We start from the raw sequence: 16,892 nt of genomic DNA on the forward strand, positions 1-16,892 counted from the left end.
GATGAAAAAGCGCCTCCTGTGGTGGAGGCATAGAACTGAAAGATTGTGTAGGAGTTTTAAGTATGTGAATCAGGATACATAGTAGATTTTGATGCATTTGTCTGCTGTATTTTTTGTTTTTATATACACATGGAAATCTTTTACTGTAAATGTACAGTTCTCTTTTGTTGTAAACATCATTAAACCATTTTCAAGTGTTTTTTGACATTGGTTTCGTCCTTTTTTATTCAGACTGTTGAACACCTCACTAGTTGGTCAGAATCTTGTTTGTTACTGTTGCGGATCAATTGGAACATGAAGTCTGTGTTCTGGAACTTCAGGTTCAGGAGTGATGCGGAGAATCGTTCCGATATGAGAGTTATGAGGTTCCTTGAAGGCACCTGCGACTGTTGCAGTGCATTTTTATGGCAGAAAGGTGGCTGTATCAGAGCTGTGCCTGAGGCTCGAGGCCACCATGATGAGGTCATACGTGAGATAATGTCACAATGACTACTGTCTTGCTGATAAAAACCACTGACATTACGTATGCTACAATTACACCACTGCAGTTGACCACTTGAAAGGGTCAGTGGAAAATTCATAGATGCATTTAATGTGACTGATGTTTGTGGTTTTTTCTAGTGAACGTGTTGTACATGGTTGTGCCATAGAGAATTGAATATGAGAGTTACAACTAGATCAATTTTGCTTCTAAAATAGTATTAAATACGGAAAAAGTTGAACTACAATGTTTGCTTCAAATTCATTTCATTTAAAAAGTGTCAGTTCATGGATTCTGAATTCAAAACACATTTTGGATTATATTTAAGCTAGTTAATGTTGTGCTCACAGAATCATGTGTAAATTATGTCAAAAGACTCATGAAGTATTTATTCTGAATATATTTTATTAATTTAGTATGAAGGACAAGACATACTGTTAAAATGAGCGTTACCTATCTTTTTCATTCAATTAAAAAAAAAATAAAGGCCTAAAAATTCTAATGGTTATAATTAGTAATGAATGACAAAATGCAATTTCTTCTGTAGTTTTGATCCCACTTGTACACAGCCTGCCTCCGATCAACATCATAAGGAACATGACTCTACTAGAAACATACAGATGGTAGGCTGAGCTCGTGCAAGTCCAGGTCAAAGGTCGCCGATGCAAACCACAGACCGCCCGCCACAGGTTGGACGCACAGGAAGTCAGTGAGATGAAAAGGTTCTGGGGTCCAGCTACTTGTCTTCGGTCGACTGTGGAGACAGAAGTTTGAGCAAAAATGTTTGGATGCCTGTAGTCTCCAGCTTCCACACTGGCCATGGACTTCCCATAGCACCACTCTGTTGCTTCCTTTCAGCTGCTCACTGCATTGTCTTTCTCACTCTGGGATTATGAAGATGCTCCTCATTTAATGGAGGTGTTGTGGTTCTACCGATAACTGAAATAAATATAGCACTTTGCCTCATAGCTCAGCTTTTTTTTTTTTATATTTCCCATCTGTAATGAGCGTCTCACCTTGGTCTTCTCCTTTGTGGCTCTCGCCTGCGAGACATTCACATGATGAGACACAGAACTTTAACAGCAATAGATGGATATTATATTGTGTCTCTGGTGTCTGCTCACCCTCAGAGGATTGAGCACCTCGTACTGGTCTGCATTTCCTTCTCTCACGAGTTCCTGCAAGGCAAACAAGTTATTGACATTGCCATGAAAAATTATACTTTTAATCATGCTGCATCTGAAGTTAACTAGACTGGTAACGGAAAAACGGAAAATAAATGTAGTAAAATGGTTCTTATTAGATCATAAATGTAACTTAAATTTAGAATTTGCTCACTCTGTTGTTGCTGGTTGTCTAACTTTTCATCTGATTTTGTAATATAATTGTGAATTGGTAAAGGTACTATTTGACTGAAAGTTTATAAAATCTGATGACTTGAAAATTCAGAATTTTTAGGTCAGAACTAGAGCTAGACAGTGAATTAAAAGTCTGTAAAAAGAAAACATTTTAATCATGAAATATCTTTTAGAAGTATTTTATTTTAAGTTCTACAGTTCAGAACTTCACCATTCCAATATTTAGACTTTCACAGTAAAAAAAAAGAAGAAAAAAAACAGATGGTAATGTCCAAACAAACAAATCCAAACCTTTACGAAAGTTTTATTTCATTAAATTCTGATTTTTAATCTCAGTGATTAAAATGTGTGATCAAGTAAAAAAAATGCCTTGATATATTTTATCTCTAAAATTTTACTTGTTTTGACTTTTTTTTCCCCTCTTTTCAAAAATAAAGTGTAACTTTAATGAGCCGTTTTCGTGAAATTTAGACTTATTTGGTCATTACATGTAACTTACTTCTAATGGAACTTTTGAATTCATAAATACAAATAATTCAGATCTTTACTCAATGAAATTCCGATTTTTTTCTGCTTTAACTTGCACGATAGTTCAATCTCCAACATGTAATGATTTTTTTTGGACTGCTTTCAGCCTGAAAATAAAATCAAGATGTTTGGATTTTAAATATTTCAGCAAATTTCATGTCCATTGATTTGAAATTGGATTATTAATGTAAGAAATTCGTTGAGTTTAACCCTAAAATCCCTTTTTTTATCTTTAATTGTATTTCTCTTTATATGTCATTTAAATGAAACACTACCCATCGAAGTCACACCCCTTCTATTTGAACCTACAACTATAGTTTGTCAGTTTTAAAAACAACCGACTTCTCTGGGTGGCAGTTGCAGTTTGAGCGCTTCAGTACCTGGTACAGGCCTTCGCCTCCTTCCTGTGAACCAGTGAACAGAACATTTAGTGTTTCATCTCGGCTTCGTCTGATGCTGTGTTCATGAACTTACATCCTGCTCTTCACCCAATGGAGGGTTTGACATCTGAGCAAGAAAATCAAGGTAGAACATGACACTTCGTTTGCGTAGAATTCTGTTCTCTATGGCTCTAGAGTGACATCTTGTGGTGTTGGTGGTCAACATCTTTCAAATCACCGATCGTGGACATGTTCTCACTGGGGTCTTCAAGCGTCCACAGACAGATCTACTCATGTCAGTTCGTGAGTTAAAGATCCGTTAAAGAAGCTCACCTTCTCTCTGAAGAGCAGCGCTGTGACCACAATGCAGTAAACAATCAGGATCCCATCCAGAATGTAGCAGGTGTTTTGGTGCGCCAGACTCGTGCCTGGGGGCCAATAAGGAGAGTTCTCATTTGCTTTGCATCTTGGCTTTGGCTCTTTGGCTTCCCCCCCCCCCCATATATATATATATTAGGGGTGGGATTCCATTTTTTTTTTTTTTAGTTTTTTTATTATTATATTTACCACAACTTGAATGAATTTGGTGAGTGAATCAAACTAAATCAAATGATGGACCCACACATACATTCAAACAACAAAATATTGTTTATTTTGCATCAGTTTGACAATAGCACAATAAATCACGATGGTGTCTATATTAAAGTTTTTATATCACGTTATTTAAACTCAAGGTCTTTTAATGTCTTCAAAATATTTGTATAAAAATTTCAATGTTATAAGAATTTCAAGTCCATTCAGAGTAGTGGAAACCCTGGCCATTGTGTAGTGAAAAACCTCCCTGAACAAAAGCAAACAGATGCTTTTGTTTGCTTTTGTTCAGGGATTCCTCCATGTTTGTTGTTGTTGTTATCATCCTAGCTGCCACGTGTCTTGTGCATCAGTGAGATCAGTGGGCCAGGAACTCCTGCACTTACAACGGTTCTGTTGTCTGGAGAGCAAACTGTTCAATTGAATTAAATAAAATTAAAACGATTGAATGTGATTAAAATATTTTAATGTATTAATTATGATTAATTAATTATCGCGATTCACTTGTTAAAGTCCCACCGCTAATATGTATATATGATTTATATACTTTAACTCCCAGTTTTACTGATAAATTGCTTAGTGTAAAATATTTCAACACATTTTTGAACGCTTGACACCCAACATGTCTCCGAAAATAATTTGTTTAGTTTTGTATTGCAACAGTGAAAATGAACAAAGTTGGATTTGTTGAAACCAACATTGACGTCAGCAAATAAAGAAACACAACGTTGCTCATTTAAACTCTATAAAAATACTCAGTAATAATAATAATAATAATAATAATAATAATAATCTGATTCTGTTTATGTTCTGTCGAATGACGGATGGTCCAAACACTCCATCTTGTATGGAGTTAACTGGCAAATCTGGCAACCAGGCGCAGTCATTTAGTAAAACAGGATTCATACAAGTGATCCATCAAAACTACACTGATCTACACTTTCATAAACACGCAGTGTTTGTATTCAACGTGATGTTTGTTCCATTTCACTGAGTATTAGTACAGTGAAACCGAGGACACCTGAGTCTTCTAAAGCGGAAAACCACCAGCAGCTGAACATCTCTTCCTGTAGTTTCTGTCTGTGGTTTGAAAGATACAATTCTTCACACAGTAGCCACCAATATTGAGTCACTTACTGGGGTAATAACTCTCTGTTTCTCGTATTTTATCTTAAAAGTTGTTTTTTTTTCAGTTCACTGTCAATTGAAATCAAGATATGTAATCTGTGCTATGATATTATCATGTCATATTTTTTGTTGTTGCAGCAGATATATTAAAATAATTGACATCATATCTACTCATTTTATGTTTATTTTTTTCTGATTTGTGCTTGATCATGTTCAGATCTTACATTTCTTTTTGTTTCTAATAGAAAATTGTGTCATTCTGAATTAATGGATCCACACATCAGGAATAAAAAAATACAAACAATACATGTTTTATTGTTTAAAATTATTTACTTACTTTAAAACATTACATTTATTAAGATGTGAAACATTAATTTTTGATTTTGCTCATTTGATAACAAAAGATTCAGTATGAAGTTAAACAAGTATCATCATCACCATTCAGTTTCAGTCGTGACAGGTGTTTAAATGAACCGTCAGTCCCAGCGTACAGATTTAACCAAACATATAAAAATGTCCTCCCATTGCTAGTTTAAGTCCAAAATCTAAACGAATATTAAGTGGGTCCATTTACATCGCCTTTGTTACTGCTGGGATGAAACTGAAATATTGTAGACTCCCTCTCATCTCCTCTTGTCACACACATACAGACCTGGTTTTGGTCGTGTAAATAAATGGACTTTCACGTCTGATATGAAATTGAATTATGCCTAATAATAATAATTCAATACGCTGCGCAGTGTTTAGATTGAAAGCTTCAAATAACATATCGGCCCTGACCAGACAAGTAACTGTTAAACAGTGGCAAAATAATGCAAAAGAATAAAAACATTATAAAATACACCCTCTTTTGTTCATTGTTTTAAAATGTATTTCATATGCGCTTGGAATCTCTGTGTATCACAGTAGCCTTTTGGATTGTGAGTGAAAACCATAGTTTTTTGTGCATGACTTGGGTCAGTCTTTGGTTATAAACGTTCTCTTTTGAGATTCTGCGCGTCAGACTTTACTTGGCAACATTAAACTGCTCAATTTGATGTACGACTTTATGGATATTCTCCGAATATGATTTGGTTTGATGCAAGCGGATCAACGAGAAGTTTCGTTGCTGAGCTGGTTTCACTGTGACGGACCGATATGTGCATGGATTATTAAGAGGAGTGTCACAATATAAAATAAACTGTTGACAATGAGGAATCATGATTTTCAGCAGCGTACATGTTGATGCATTTCAAATGTGAAATAATAGTCAACGGATGGTTGAATTTGAACTCAGTACGACACAACAAAATGGCTGCCAAACTTTTGTTCACAACCTAGAAGAAGAGCAGCACAAACCACACACACGCTTCTTTTGGAGGTGCATAACTAGATATGTCCTGCACGGGACATCAATAAACTGTCTGAAAATAGTGTGAATATTGTGCAGCTATACCAATTTATTATTGAGTTTATATGCAAATAAAACAAGAGCAAGAGAAGACATCATGTGTTTCTGATGGTGATCGTTGCAAGGGACGGAGAAGAAGAAAAGAAATGCAGGCGAGTGTCGTGCAGGGAATTGATTTCGAATCACTGTGATCGTTTGTTTATTTGACTTTTAAGTTTTGATAGCGCATGTTTGTCCCGAGGTCAAACAATTGTTAAAAAAGAGCAGTAAATTAAATCAGATATTTTTATTACGTGTATAAAATAAACAGAATTTGCAAAAAATGGTCTATGATTTTGGTCATATTTTGTCATACTTATACTGATGTTTAGACTTGAACAGACTTATGCATCGAAGCTTTTTATATAACCAGATTGTTATTGTTACCATATCCACATTACAATAAAGACTTTCACTCTCTTTTTGCAGATAATCTGATTTAATCCAGAAGCAGTTTGGTTTTCATCTCACCTGAACATGTCACCGGCACCAGCAGCTCCATCAGCAGACATGACTTGAACATGTTCATGCCTGCTTCTCTGTCTCTCCGCTACAACCTAGAACAGTTCTCTTCTGAGTGGGTTTCTTCTCTGCTGCGTTCGCAGGAAGAGGCTGAACTGCGAGTGGACCGAGGCGCAGAGACATCAAACGCCTCTAACCTTCCACAGCGGAAACTTGTGTGTGTGTTAGTATAGAGGAAGCTCACGAGTGTCCTTGTTTATTGGGTTTGAAACCCAATAAATAAGATTCTGTTTATTTCTTCAAGGGTTTATGCGTCTCTGATCCTGAATCGAACTGTGAGGTCTCTTTTATTTTATTATTCTATTTGAGGCTGGGTTTAAGAAAGAAAATCCACAATAAACTGATAGAAATACATATTTTATTTCATGACAAAAGATGTTCCAAACAATTTTTTTGTTTTTGTTTCAATAAAACAATGCGTTCTGATTCAGATTATATTTTCACACTCAACTCACAAGTGGGATTTTTTTTTATTATCACAAAGTAGATCAGTAGATAAACACCTTTCGCTGTTGATGTTGTTGATGAATTCCTCAGTTGTCTTCCCCATGTCCTGAAAGTGAGACCTACATTACAGTTCCTCACTACACAGGCCTGGTTCTTCGAGCTTCTTTTGCCTCCACCAGTTTCACCTCAGACCACAGGCCTTTCTCTTGCTCCCGGGTTATAATCACAAGGTCTCCTGCTCTACAGCAGAAAATGTGATGAACACCGTTCTCTACGTGCCGTTTGTCAACAACATTAATGTCGTCACGTAACCTGTCATCAAGCAGTTTCTGTTGAACTCTCTGAAAGAGAAAAGGTCAATCAGCAGATCTATTGAACGAGGTGACAGAGAGTTCCAAAGTTCAAAAGATCAGCCGCCCCGGTGATAAGTGACCGTTAGTGTTTGTCTGAGTAAAAGAAGAAGCGAACCTTTCCAAAAACATCATCCTTGTCATAGAGGGTCGACCGGCTTTAGTTTCACTGGGAGTGGGTGTCGTTTCCGACGCCAGAGTGTGAAACACTCGGGAACGACTGACCCCTCGTGACCTCCCAGTAACTGCTCAGATCTTCCACACCGTGCTGCTGCTCATGCTTACTTGCAGATGAGTTACAAAAATATAAGCTAATTCAGTTAAAATTACAAGTCTTTTGAATAGTTTCAGAATCAGAAAAACTTTATTAATCCCAAGGTAAATTATGTTCATAACATGCTCTGTACTCAACATGTCACAATAAATTAAAAAGAAATAATATTATAAAGTGCAAAAACAAAGCTTTACTAAAGAGCTTAGAAACCATGTGAACAATGTGCAAGAAAATGCAGTTCCTTAGGTGTGATTGTTTCAGTGATGAATTGTACGTTTTTATTGCCACAGGGAGAAAGGACCGCCTGTGGCGCTCAGTCTTTGAGTTGGGTAGTCTCAGTCTGTTGGTATGTGTGCTACTGTATACTATATATATATATATATATATATATATATATATATATATATATATATATATATATATATATATATATATATATATATATATATATATATATATATATATATATATATATATATGAAAATATTTTCTTTGTCGTACTGTTGTACACACTAGTGGTTTATTGGAATGTCACTTGTGACAGCTGGGATCAAGAAGAAATTCAAACATAAATATAAAGCAAAGATTTCTTATTTAATTTCTTTAACACAAATACAAAATTGACTTTTATAAAATCATCTGTTGCAAAAATATAGAAGTCATAATCTAATGATTTTAATGAATGTAAAGCTCATTTATATTGACTAATAACAGGAATTAATTTGTTTTAAACCAGTTGAAATTGAATTATTGTTTTTGCTTTTCAACAAAATATACTTTTACCACAGCTCTGCATTCGCTCATCGTAAGTTTCCACGTCATATCATTTACTCTGCTGTAAAGTACAGACTTAGCATCATTTTTTATTGTCATTTGAGATGTTATCTATTATACAGTGTGATACTTCTGATAAGTGAATTATTATATTGAAATATAAGTGGGCAAAAACCAGAGAAATTAGCTCGATTTCCCTAAATAAAGCGGAGTTTAATTCCGTGAAACGACCTGCGCTTGTTTACCGCCTTTCTGCCCAACACCACGTGACAGTCTGGGTGTTTCTTAAGGCAGGTCACATGACCCTGATGTCAGCCTTTACAGCTGCGCCGATGCTAACTCGTCCGCGGAAAGCAGCATTAGAGCATCACAAACCCCGGCAAATGTAACAAAGGCAGGCGACGGACATTAAAAGCAGAGACGCTTCTGGGGTTTTGTCACCACACTTGACATCAATACAGCTCGGCGGACGGTTATTTGAGGCGCTAACGTTAGCATAGCCACCTAGCAACCTCGCACTGTGTGTTTTGCAGAGAAGCTGGTAAACATGAAGCTCTGTCGTGTTCAGTGCGCGGTGCTGATCATTCCACTGGTTTTGGGTAAGTGGCTTTCTTCTTAATGTAAAATGAGGAAAAAAAGAGGTGTAACTGTAATTGCTAAACTCTTGACCAGTCTCCTTGAATCTAAACCTATGGTTACGTTTGTTTCTTCGTTCAATTCACAGCATTTACCATTGTGTGTATATATATATATATATATATATATATATATATATAAACTTCACACACACGTTCTACGACCTGTGCTTATACACTGTACGTTGCCCTCTAGTGAACGAGACGCTAAACAAACAAAGATATAAATTCATGTGGCAATTGTGCAAACTGATAAAACCATGTCCCACAAACTGCCACAGGACAAATCCATGTGACACTAGAAAAACCTGATGATGAAATCTGTCCTATGGTTCAACCTTTTTGCTGTACTTCTTTGATGCCCACTTCACCTTTAATGCACGTTTGGATCATCTCTCACAGCTAGTCTCAAGTTAGCTAGTTCCCCCACAATAGACTGGCTCCATATTTGTGGTGCAACAGCAGTGAGAAGTCACTAAAGTTTCACTGAACCAGTCAATGCAAACGCTCAATACGGTTCTTAATCTCATCCCTGCCACTTGAAAGGAGTGATGGAATCCCTCTTAAGACAACCTTGGATCTCAAACAAACAGACTTTGTGACTTTATTATTCAGAAAATTTGCTGTGTCCAGTCATGTCACTTATTTGGCCCTTGTCAAATCAGAAATAGCCCTTTATTCTCAAAGGCTTTCATATTGGATGTTTATTAGGGAAGCTCAACGGTTTAAAAAAACTCCATCATATTCATACTATTGAGGCAATTCAGAATTTCATCGCTGTCAAAATAGTTGCTTTCTGTGTAGACATAGTTTTGAAAGTGACTTATTCAAGTTATTTTTTATACAGGTGCAATGTTAGTGTGAGTTTGTTGCTTCTGAGTCACTCAAACCAGATTTGTTCTAGGTAAACTCATCCTCCTGCTCGAAACTGACCTAATTCCCTTTTCATGTTTTGCTCTGAAATGACTTCCATTCTGTGAGGAATGCTCTGTATTGTCGAGGTGCTCTGTATCGAGAGTTTACTGAGGGATAGACTTTCCCTAAAGCTCTATAAATAGTCCGCTGTGCACCTGCGAGCCAGGCCTGTTGGGACGTGACTCAACTGTTTTGTTTATGTTTTCTCATCACCGTCCTACACTTGCGCCTGCTCTGGCCATGTTCATGTTGAAATGAAACACACATTTTCCCAGTGTTAAAGTGAATCGAGTGTCATATTTGATGATGATGATGATGATCTGCCTTTGCCTTTACAATGACATCAGAGTTGAGTTGAAACTGATGTTGATGTTCCTCTTGCGTCCTTTACTCAAGCTCTCCTGCATCCGAGCGACGCGTCAGAGCCTGAGCCCAGCAAACCTGAGCGCGGACTCTACCACGTGAGCAGTAACGGCAGCATGTGCCTGCTGGCCTACATGGCTCTGCAATTCAACCTCACCTACGACTCGCCCTCCATGAACAAGGTCTGTGGTCTGCGAGTGTGACACTAACCCACACAAACTAACCGTCGCATTCTTTGCTCGCAGACGGTGCACAACCTGGTCAACCTGAATCCCAACGCCACGACCACCTCTGGGTCATGTGACAATGACAGCGCATTCCTGAGGCTTTCTGCTGACGCGGAGAAAATGAACCTGACCTTTCACTTCAGCCTGGTGAGATTCCTTGTCCTTCCGTATGGATATTTAGCGCCTTTTAAGTTGTTTTTGTAGTTTTGTTTATACTCTTCAACTTTGTTGTCAAATATTAGAAATGACTTGCGTTCAGCGACCATTTGCTAAGGCCACTAGATGACGCCAAATGAACTTGTGTTGATGACGTTATTGTCCACAGAACACGACTTCCAACAAGTACCACTTGAATGAAGTGATTCTCACCGCCGTCTGGCCCGACACCAAGGGTGAGCCAGTCGAATTACTAACTCTTTCAACAACTTTGCTCCAGGTAGCACAAGAGGAACGAAAGTAACGAATGTCTGCTCGCAACAAATAGTCATTTCTCTCCATGTTAATCTAACAAAACAAATAAAAGCAACATATTGACAACTTGTTGAACTGGTTCAATCTAATCTCAATTTTTAAAAGTCTTAAAGGTGTGAAAATTTGTTTCAATAAAGGTTGACATCATCTTTCTCTACCTTCTTTCTCAGAATCTTTCACCGCCCAGAACGACAGTCTGGACTACCTGCAGGGAACTCTGGGCTTCTCCTACATGTGCCGGGAGGAGCAGACTCTGGATGTGGACCAACACCTGTCCATCAACACCTTCCAGTTGCAAGTCCAGCCATTCGGACTCGCAGAAAATCAGTTTGGAGCAGGTAAACTCTCCCAAACAAATTCTATATACAGTGGTACCTCGGTTCTCGACCACAATCCGTTCCAGATGGCCGTTCGAGAATTGATTGAGAGAATTGTTCGAAATCTGAATCGGTTTTTCCCATTACAATGAATGGCAAAAGAAATAATGCGTTCCAAGCCTTAAAATAGTCTTTTGTAGGAGTGAGTGTAGAGTGTCTGCTGCAGGTGCGCTGTTCCTCTATGTGTGTGGCCGCTGCATGTGGGAGGGGTTGCCGAGTGAGTGACGTCTCTCCAGAAGTGAAGAGGTGCCCGGTGCGTGTCCAGCTCTGAATGTGCGTTTCTGTGCAGTTTGGCTGTGACAAAGTCATAAACCAAGTAACTTAGCTCTGTCCCAGACTCGCCTCATCCCTGTCCCAGCTCCAGCCCACAACAGGACATCAAACCCTGGAGTGCGCGCTCCAGCCTCGGAGGTGTGGAGAGCGAGCACCTCCCCTGTGACACTCTACCACGGTCCAGTGCGGGGACAGGAAAGGTTTTACACCTCAATATGAAGAAAAAACAGTCAGTAAATGTAGCTAACGGGACACGTCTGCATACAGAGGCTGCGTTATACACAATAACAAAGCGTGTCGTGGGTCAGCTGATCGGTCCGCGCACATTATGGTCTTTCCGGCTTTTTTCGGTGGCGTTCGAGTTCTGGAGTTTCGTTCGAAATCCAAAGCAAAAAAAAATCTCAAAATTTTTGTTCGAACTCCGATTTGTTCGAAAACCGAGGCACCACTGTATATCCTGTTCAATTGCATGTAATTATGGCTTTTGTGTAAAAAAAAAAAAAATTATCGCCGATAATCATTAATAGATCAGTTACTGAAGTTTAAGCGTGTTGTCGCTAAATGTAGTTCTTGGACTTAAGTTCTGACTTTGAGCAGAACATTTTTGCCGACTGAGATGATTTCCAAAGTGTTGTCTGTTTACGCCACCGACTCGCAAGAGGTGCACAATTGAACCGCAACTCGTGAGCGACGCAGAATATCTCACAGCCACCTGTTTTAAAAGTCTGTCTGCTAAAATAGGATCAGATAAACTGCCACACATACATGTGCTGACTCGCCAAAGAGCACAATATGATGAGTGCTACTTCCTGTTCCTCAGCTGAGGAGTGCCAACTGGATGAAGACGACATGTTGATCCCGATCATTGTGGGCGGAGCTCTGGCCGGACTGGTCCTCATCGTACTCTTGGCCTACCTCATCGGCCGGAAGCGCAGCCACGCTGGATACCAGACCATCTGAGTTGGCCTCACTCCCAGCCCCTCTTCTCTCTCTTCCCTTTAGAAACACATCAGTCTCTGTAAACTCGCTAACACTACAAACTCTCTGCCTTTCCGCGTGCTTCTCTTCCGCCCTCACCGTTAAGTCCTTTCCCCTGCATGTTGGCGGATGACTGGCACTTTCCGAACTTGACCTGCTTCTCATTTTTATTTAAAAAAAAAAGGGACTAAATTGTAACAAAAGTGGAAAATCCTAACCAAACCTCAGATTGTCTTATTTTTTATCATCTCGGTCTAAAAAAAAGGATTGTTGGAATGAAGGGAACTTTGGTCACTGGTGTTTTCAGTGCTTATTGAGATAAAAAGGGAGCTTCACGAGCAGTTGGATTCTCAGGTCTCGAGGAATTCTACATCAAAAGAAATGAAAAATGAAGATTTAGTTGCAGACAGGTAAACCTCAGGATATGGTGTTGAAAGGTTTTAGCACAGACTATCTATCACATTTCATATTGAACTGTAAAAACGTAAAACCCGCCTCTTACTAAAACCCACTGTTACAATGGAGAGGAAGTTAAGTCGAGGCACCAACGCCCCCCTCTGGTCAGGGATCGTTGGTGCATGCAGCTGTCTTGCATTGGCCTGTTTTGGGGACTGTTACCTGCGTCGCCTTCATGTACAGAATGGTATTAGAATAAAACATGAGTGGGAAGTACTTGTACATATTTTTTGTTTGTTTTTTTTTACGTTTACATCTGCGTCACCTCTAATCATGTTGTGATTTATTGGTTTTAATTGTTTTCTAAAGATCAATAAAAGTGAGTGAACCGAAAGCTTGGGCTTTTATTTACACGAGAAGAGAGATAGAGATGGAGAGGAAGCTAAAGCCTGTGTGGACGGTTCATCTGGGGCCGGTTTCGTCGTCTTGAATCTTTTGTTGACATTTGTTCCTCAGTCTATCAATCGTCGTCATCGACAGAGTCCCGGGAAGTGTGAAGATTTTCTGTCAAAACAAACGCATCAATAGTTGGAGAGCAAAGTTCAATGAGCATTATGTCATGGACAAGATGTTTTCTTTTGTTTCTCCCCATTTATACAGGCGACTTTTTGTTTTGGTCAAAGCAATTTTTACTGGCTGCAAATATTCCAGATTGTAGCACCTAGATGGCTTTAGTTTGAGAATCTGTTCCCTTTTCTAAGCCTCAACTACTTGTACATTGTATTTATTATACTTGTCTGTGTCTGGCCGTCCATGTCAGCTGTTGCCTTAAGTTGTGCCCTGCTTGAATTCAGTAACCCAACGGTGTGCAGATCCCTCGCCTCTTCCTCCACCTCAACCACTGTGCTTTCTAGCTCAGAAACAAACTGATACCGATGCCCTCGCTGGTCCACTCCAGCTCATCCTTGTCCCCAGTCTTGTCTTCTCCCCCAATGATTTCTCCACCTCTCTCTCCTTTTCTGTCTCCCACAGAGATCAGTCCCAACTCTCATTCCGTCATAGCTGCTCATTCTCCAACCTCCACCATATAGTTCCCTCTGATCCTGCACCTCCATCCACCTCACTATAAAATGGTGGATTTCCTTTCAGTTATGATATCACATGGTCACTCAGTAAAATTCTTAAGCCACATGAATGAGACTGGACCAGTAAGTGGAGCCTGCTGTTGCCTCAGTTGCACCTGCATGAAGGTGTGGCAGTCCAGGGTGAACTCTCCTCTGGCGATTTGCTTAAAGCACTCGCACACGTCAGGCAGGGAGCGGCATCTCAGGATCTCTGGCTGGTGGCGGATGACCAGGGTCAGGGCCACGCGGAACAGGACTTTGGAGCCTTCATAGAAAAGACAGTCCCAGACCCGCAGCACCGTCTGCGGACAGAGTAGCGTTGCGATGTTTTCAATTCCGAAAAAAATTGTCACTCTGCACTCACCTCTATTGGAAGGACGTCAATGAAAAGGCATATGAACCAACGTGACACCACCAGGGTCCATATCCCTGGGTACTGGGCCATCAGCTGACCCACAGCAGGTGCTTTGGACTTGACCAACTCCCCCAGAACCTCCTGGTCAGTCTTGAGGCCCAGCATGGACGGACTGTAGTACTCTACAAGCAGGTGGATTTAACATTAAACAGTGTTCTTCTCTCATGGGATTCCACAAGGCTCATACCTTGGCCCATTTCCCACCTGAATCATTTTGTATTTTGTTAAAAAAAATGTCAAATTGAATGTCGAATTGAACCTGGTAGTATTCTTCCCAGTAATGCATCCATCAGCCAGAAGGATTTTTCTTCATCTTTGGTGATGATGACGATGTAGCCTGCGATGAAGTTCATTCCCTGGAAGTGACAGAAACACTTTTGAAGATACTTTTGAGAAGCTGTCTCAGGAACAACCCAAACCAACACATCCCTCCAAATAGGAGGCCTCCAGTCGACCACAAAGTCAAGACACTGTAGTCAAGTTCTGAATCGAAACTGTTTCAGACGCTGTGTCCTGAATAGAAGAAGGAAGTCCGAACTTGACATGGAAACAAGGGATTCCTCATGTGTAGCTACTGCCTTTACATATAGTAATATCTGTGTTGTCGCCATGTTTACAGAGGGACCAGGGAGCTGGTACATGACCAGCAAAACATCCAGTCAAGTTACTGCAGTTTTGGCTGAGAACACAAAGTCAGTCAACAGACGTCTTTTCCTTGATCCTTTAACTGTTTCCCAAACCTAATAAACTTGACGATCCAGTTTGTAAAGTCAACAGAGGTTCCGTGTCGGCTCTCACCTGACAGTACCCCACCGCCCTGTTGTGGTGTCCGTAGGCCAGCAGCACGTTGTAGAGGGTCTTCTGCAGGCCCGGGTCGGCCTTGGTCCTGAAGAAGACGTTGTCAGGAAAGGTTCTGTGCAGATCTGGAGCAGAGGCGTCGGGTCACGCGGAGTTGCCGGTCGGATCTGGGTGGGTGTCGTCAAACCTAGTTGGATGGTTTCCTTCAGCTTGGCGTCGTGCTCCATGTTGAGCAGCGACTGGTAGTAGCCCGGGTGACTGTCCAGACACTCCTGGGCGCCGCTGGCTGCCATCCAGATCCTGGCTCGGTGTTCGTTGGGGACTCCTTTTCGCACAAACCTCTTCACTGGGCAACAGAATCGAAACATGACGCATCCAAATATTACTTTCAAAACACATCAAATCTCAATAACCCCCCATGTGTAGGTGTCAGGCCTCAAGACCTTATTCAGGACGTCACTAGAATTTAGGGTGGATGGTTCTGAACCGACTTGATTCTGAACTTGACTGGAGGCTTTCTTTGTCCACTTGACTTGGCTGCTACTGACAGAGGAGGACTTCAACTCCTCCACCATGGGTCTCGCAGAACTCACCAGACTGAAGACTTGTCTGCCTCTAGACCATGTCTCAGTTAAGGACCTTCCTCAGGACTTGTTTGGTTCAGGACTCTTAATGTGATAGTCATCTCTTGGGCATGTCCGGGATCAGATCCCACTGATATTCAAATGGCGACTCACAGGTCTTGCTTTTATGGTGCAGTTGTCGGGACTTGTTTACCTCCCGGGCACCAGATATGGCCACATCCATCTCAAGATGGAGTATAGAGAAGTGATCTGGCCAGAAGAGGGGAGGGGGAACTTCTGCTTGCCCGAAAGACCTGGGTTCCACGGATGTGAAGAGAAAGAAGCAGTACCTGTCAGATTCTTCTCCACCTGGGTCTTCCCCTGCAGCAGCTTGGACCACCTCATGGACCTTCTGTTGAGCACGGAAACGTACTCATTCATCATCTCCTGGTACGACTCAAAATCCTGGCGCCTCTCGAACCCATACGGGTCGATCCTGGAGACAAGAAGTGACTCGACTGAAGGAAGAAACTAAGACCCTGCTGTCCGCTGCTCTGATGACCGTCGGGACAAAAGCCTTCGCTGGGTCGAGTTTCTGTCGCCGGGATCAACTGACTGCTACGTATTAAGTTACAAAGCAGAAGAAGCAGTAGAATCAGAGGGAAATATCAGCAGAAAATTTACAAGCAACGCAGAGCTGGACTTTGACGTCTGAGTTGAAGTTAAAGGATAATCGCTGGAGATCACAGGAACAAATGCAATGATCACATGATCTGCAGTTTTGAGCTCAAAACGAAGACCCACTCACCTGTCGCCAGGATGTCCCGTCTGAGGAGCAGAATCTGAGGTGTCTCTGTCCATGGTGACACGGCGACGGCTAGCGGGAGCTCACTTGTCCCATCTCCGACTCTCCTGTCAGGTAAATAACACAGCACTCCGAATTTCAAGTGTCTCACCCCTCACAGGTGACAGGAGGCGGAGCCAGGCACGGGAACAGGTGACCTCATTTGCATAAAACAACAGCAGCCGAATGAGGAACTCATCTGGCTTTCATGCGTTTGCATATTTGTTTATAGAGTAGTTTCACTGTCAGCC

General features: G+C 40.7%; 3 protein-coding genes across 5 annotated transcripts; 1 reads left to right on the top strand and 2 right to left on the bottom strand.

Annotated features, from left to right (window-relative positions):
• Nucleotides 1-911: 911 nt before the first annotated feature.
• LOC128766171 (T-cell surface glycoprotein CD3 zeta chain-like) lies at nucleotides 912-6,508 on the bottom strand. 2 transcript variants are annotated; one of them, XM_053877596.1, is made up of 7 exons: nucleotides 6,367-6,508; nucleotides 3,081-3,175; nucleotides 2,842-2,874; nucleotides 2,748-2,771; nucleotides 1,606-1,659; nucleotides 1,498-1,524; nucleotides 912-1,235 (listed from the first exon to the last, which is right to left on the bottom strand). In XM_053877596.1, exons 1-7 carry the CDS (start codon nucleotides 6,422-6,424, stop codon nucleotides 1,218-1,220), a joined length of 309 nt encoding a protein of 102 aa, XP_053733571.1. In that variant the 5' UTR covers nucleotides 6,425-6,508; the 3' UTR covers nucleotides 912-1,217. The 2 variants fall into 2 exon arrangements, with proteins under 2 accessions (XP_053733571.1, XP_053733572.1); XM_053877597.1 differs by lacking the exon at nucleotides 2,842-2,874.
• A 2,043-nt stretch (nucleotides 6,509-8,551) lies between these two features.
• Nucleotides 8,552-13,292, top strand: LOC128765857 (lysosome-associated membrane glycoprotein 1-like). Its single transcript, XM_053877047.1, has 6 exons — nucleotides 8,552-8,861; nucleotides 10,209-10,357; nucleotides 10,421-10,549; nucleotides 10,728-10,794; nucleotides 11,044-11,211; nucleotides 12,344-13,292. The coding sequence occupies exons 1-6, from the start codon at nucleotides 8,810-8,812 to the stop codon at nucleotides 12,481-12,483; spliced, it is 705 nt and encodes a 234-aa protein (XP_053733022.1). The 5' UTR covers nucleotides 8,552-8,809; the 3' UTR covers nucleotides 12,484-13,292.
• Nucleotides 13,170-16,725, bottom strand: LOC128765856 (growth hormone-regulated TBC protein 1-A-like). 2 transcript variants are annotated; one of them, XM_053877044.1, is made up of 8 exons: nucleotides 16,606-16,725; nucleotides 16,148-16,293; nucleotides 15,422-15,580; nucleotides 15,235-15,359; nucleotides 14,696-14,792; nucleotides 14,386-14,558; nucleotides 14,138-14,323; nucleotides 13,170-13,461 (listed from the first exon to the last, which is right to left on the bottom strand). In XM_053877044.1, exons 1-8 carry the CDS (start codon nucleotides 16,656-16,658, stop codon nucleotides 13,360-13,362), a joined length of 1,041 nt encoding a protein of 346 aa, XP_053733019.1. In that variant the 5' UTR covers nucleotides 16,659-16,725; the 3' UTR covers nucleotides 13,170-13,359. The 2 variants fall into 2 exon arrangements, with proteins under 2 accessions (XP_053733019.1, XP_053733021.1); XM_053877046.1 differs by lacking the exons at nucleotides 16,148-16,293; nucleotides 16,606-16,725 and adding an exon at nucleotides 15,828-15,941.
• Nucleotides 16,726-16,892: the final 167 nt, after the last annotated feature.

Source organism: Synchiropus splendidus, chromosome 10 (genome assembly GCF_027744825.2).
Source record: "Synchiropus splendidus isolate RoL2022-P1 chromosome 10, RoL_Sspl_1.0, whole genome shotgun sequence".
Lineage (NCBI taxonomy): Eukaryota > Metazoa > Chordata > Actinopteri > Syngnathiformes > Callionymidae > Synchiropus > Synchiropus splendidus.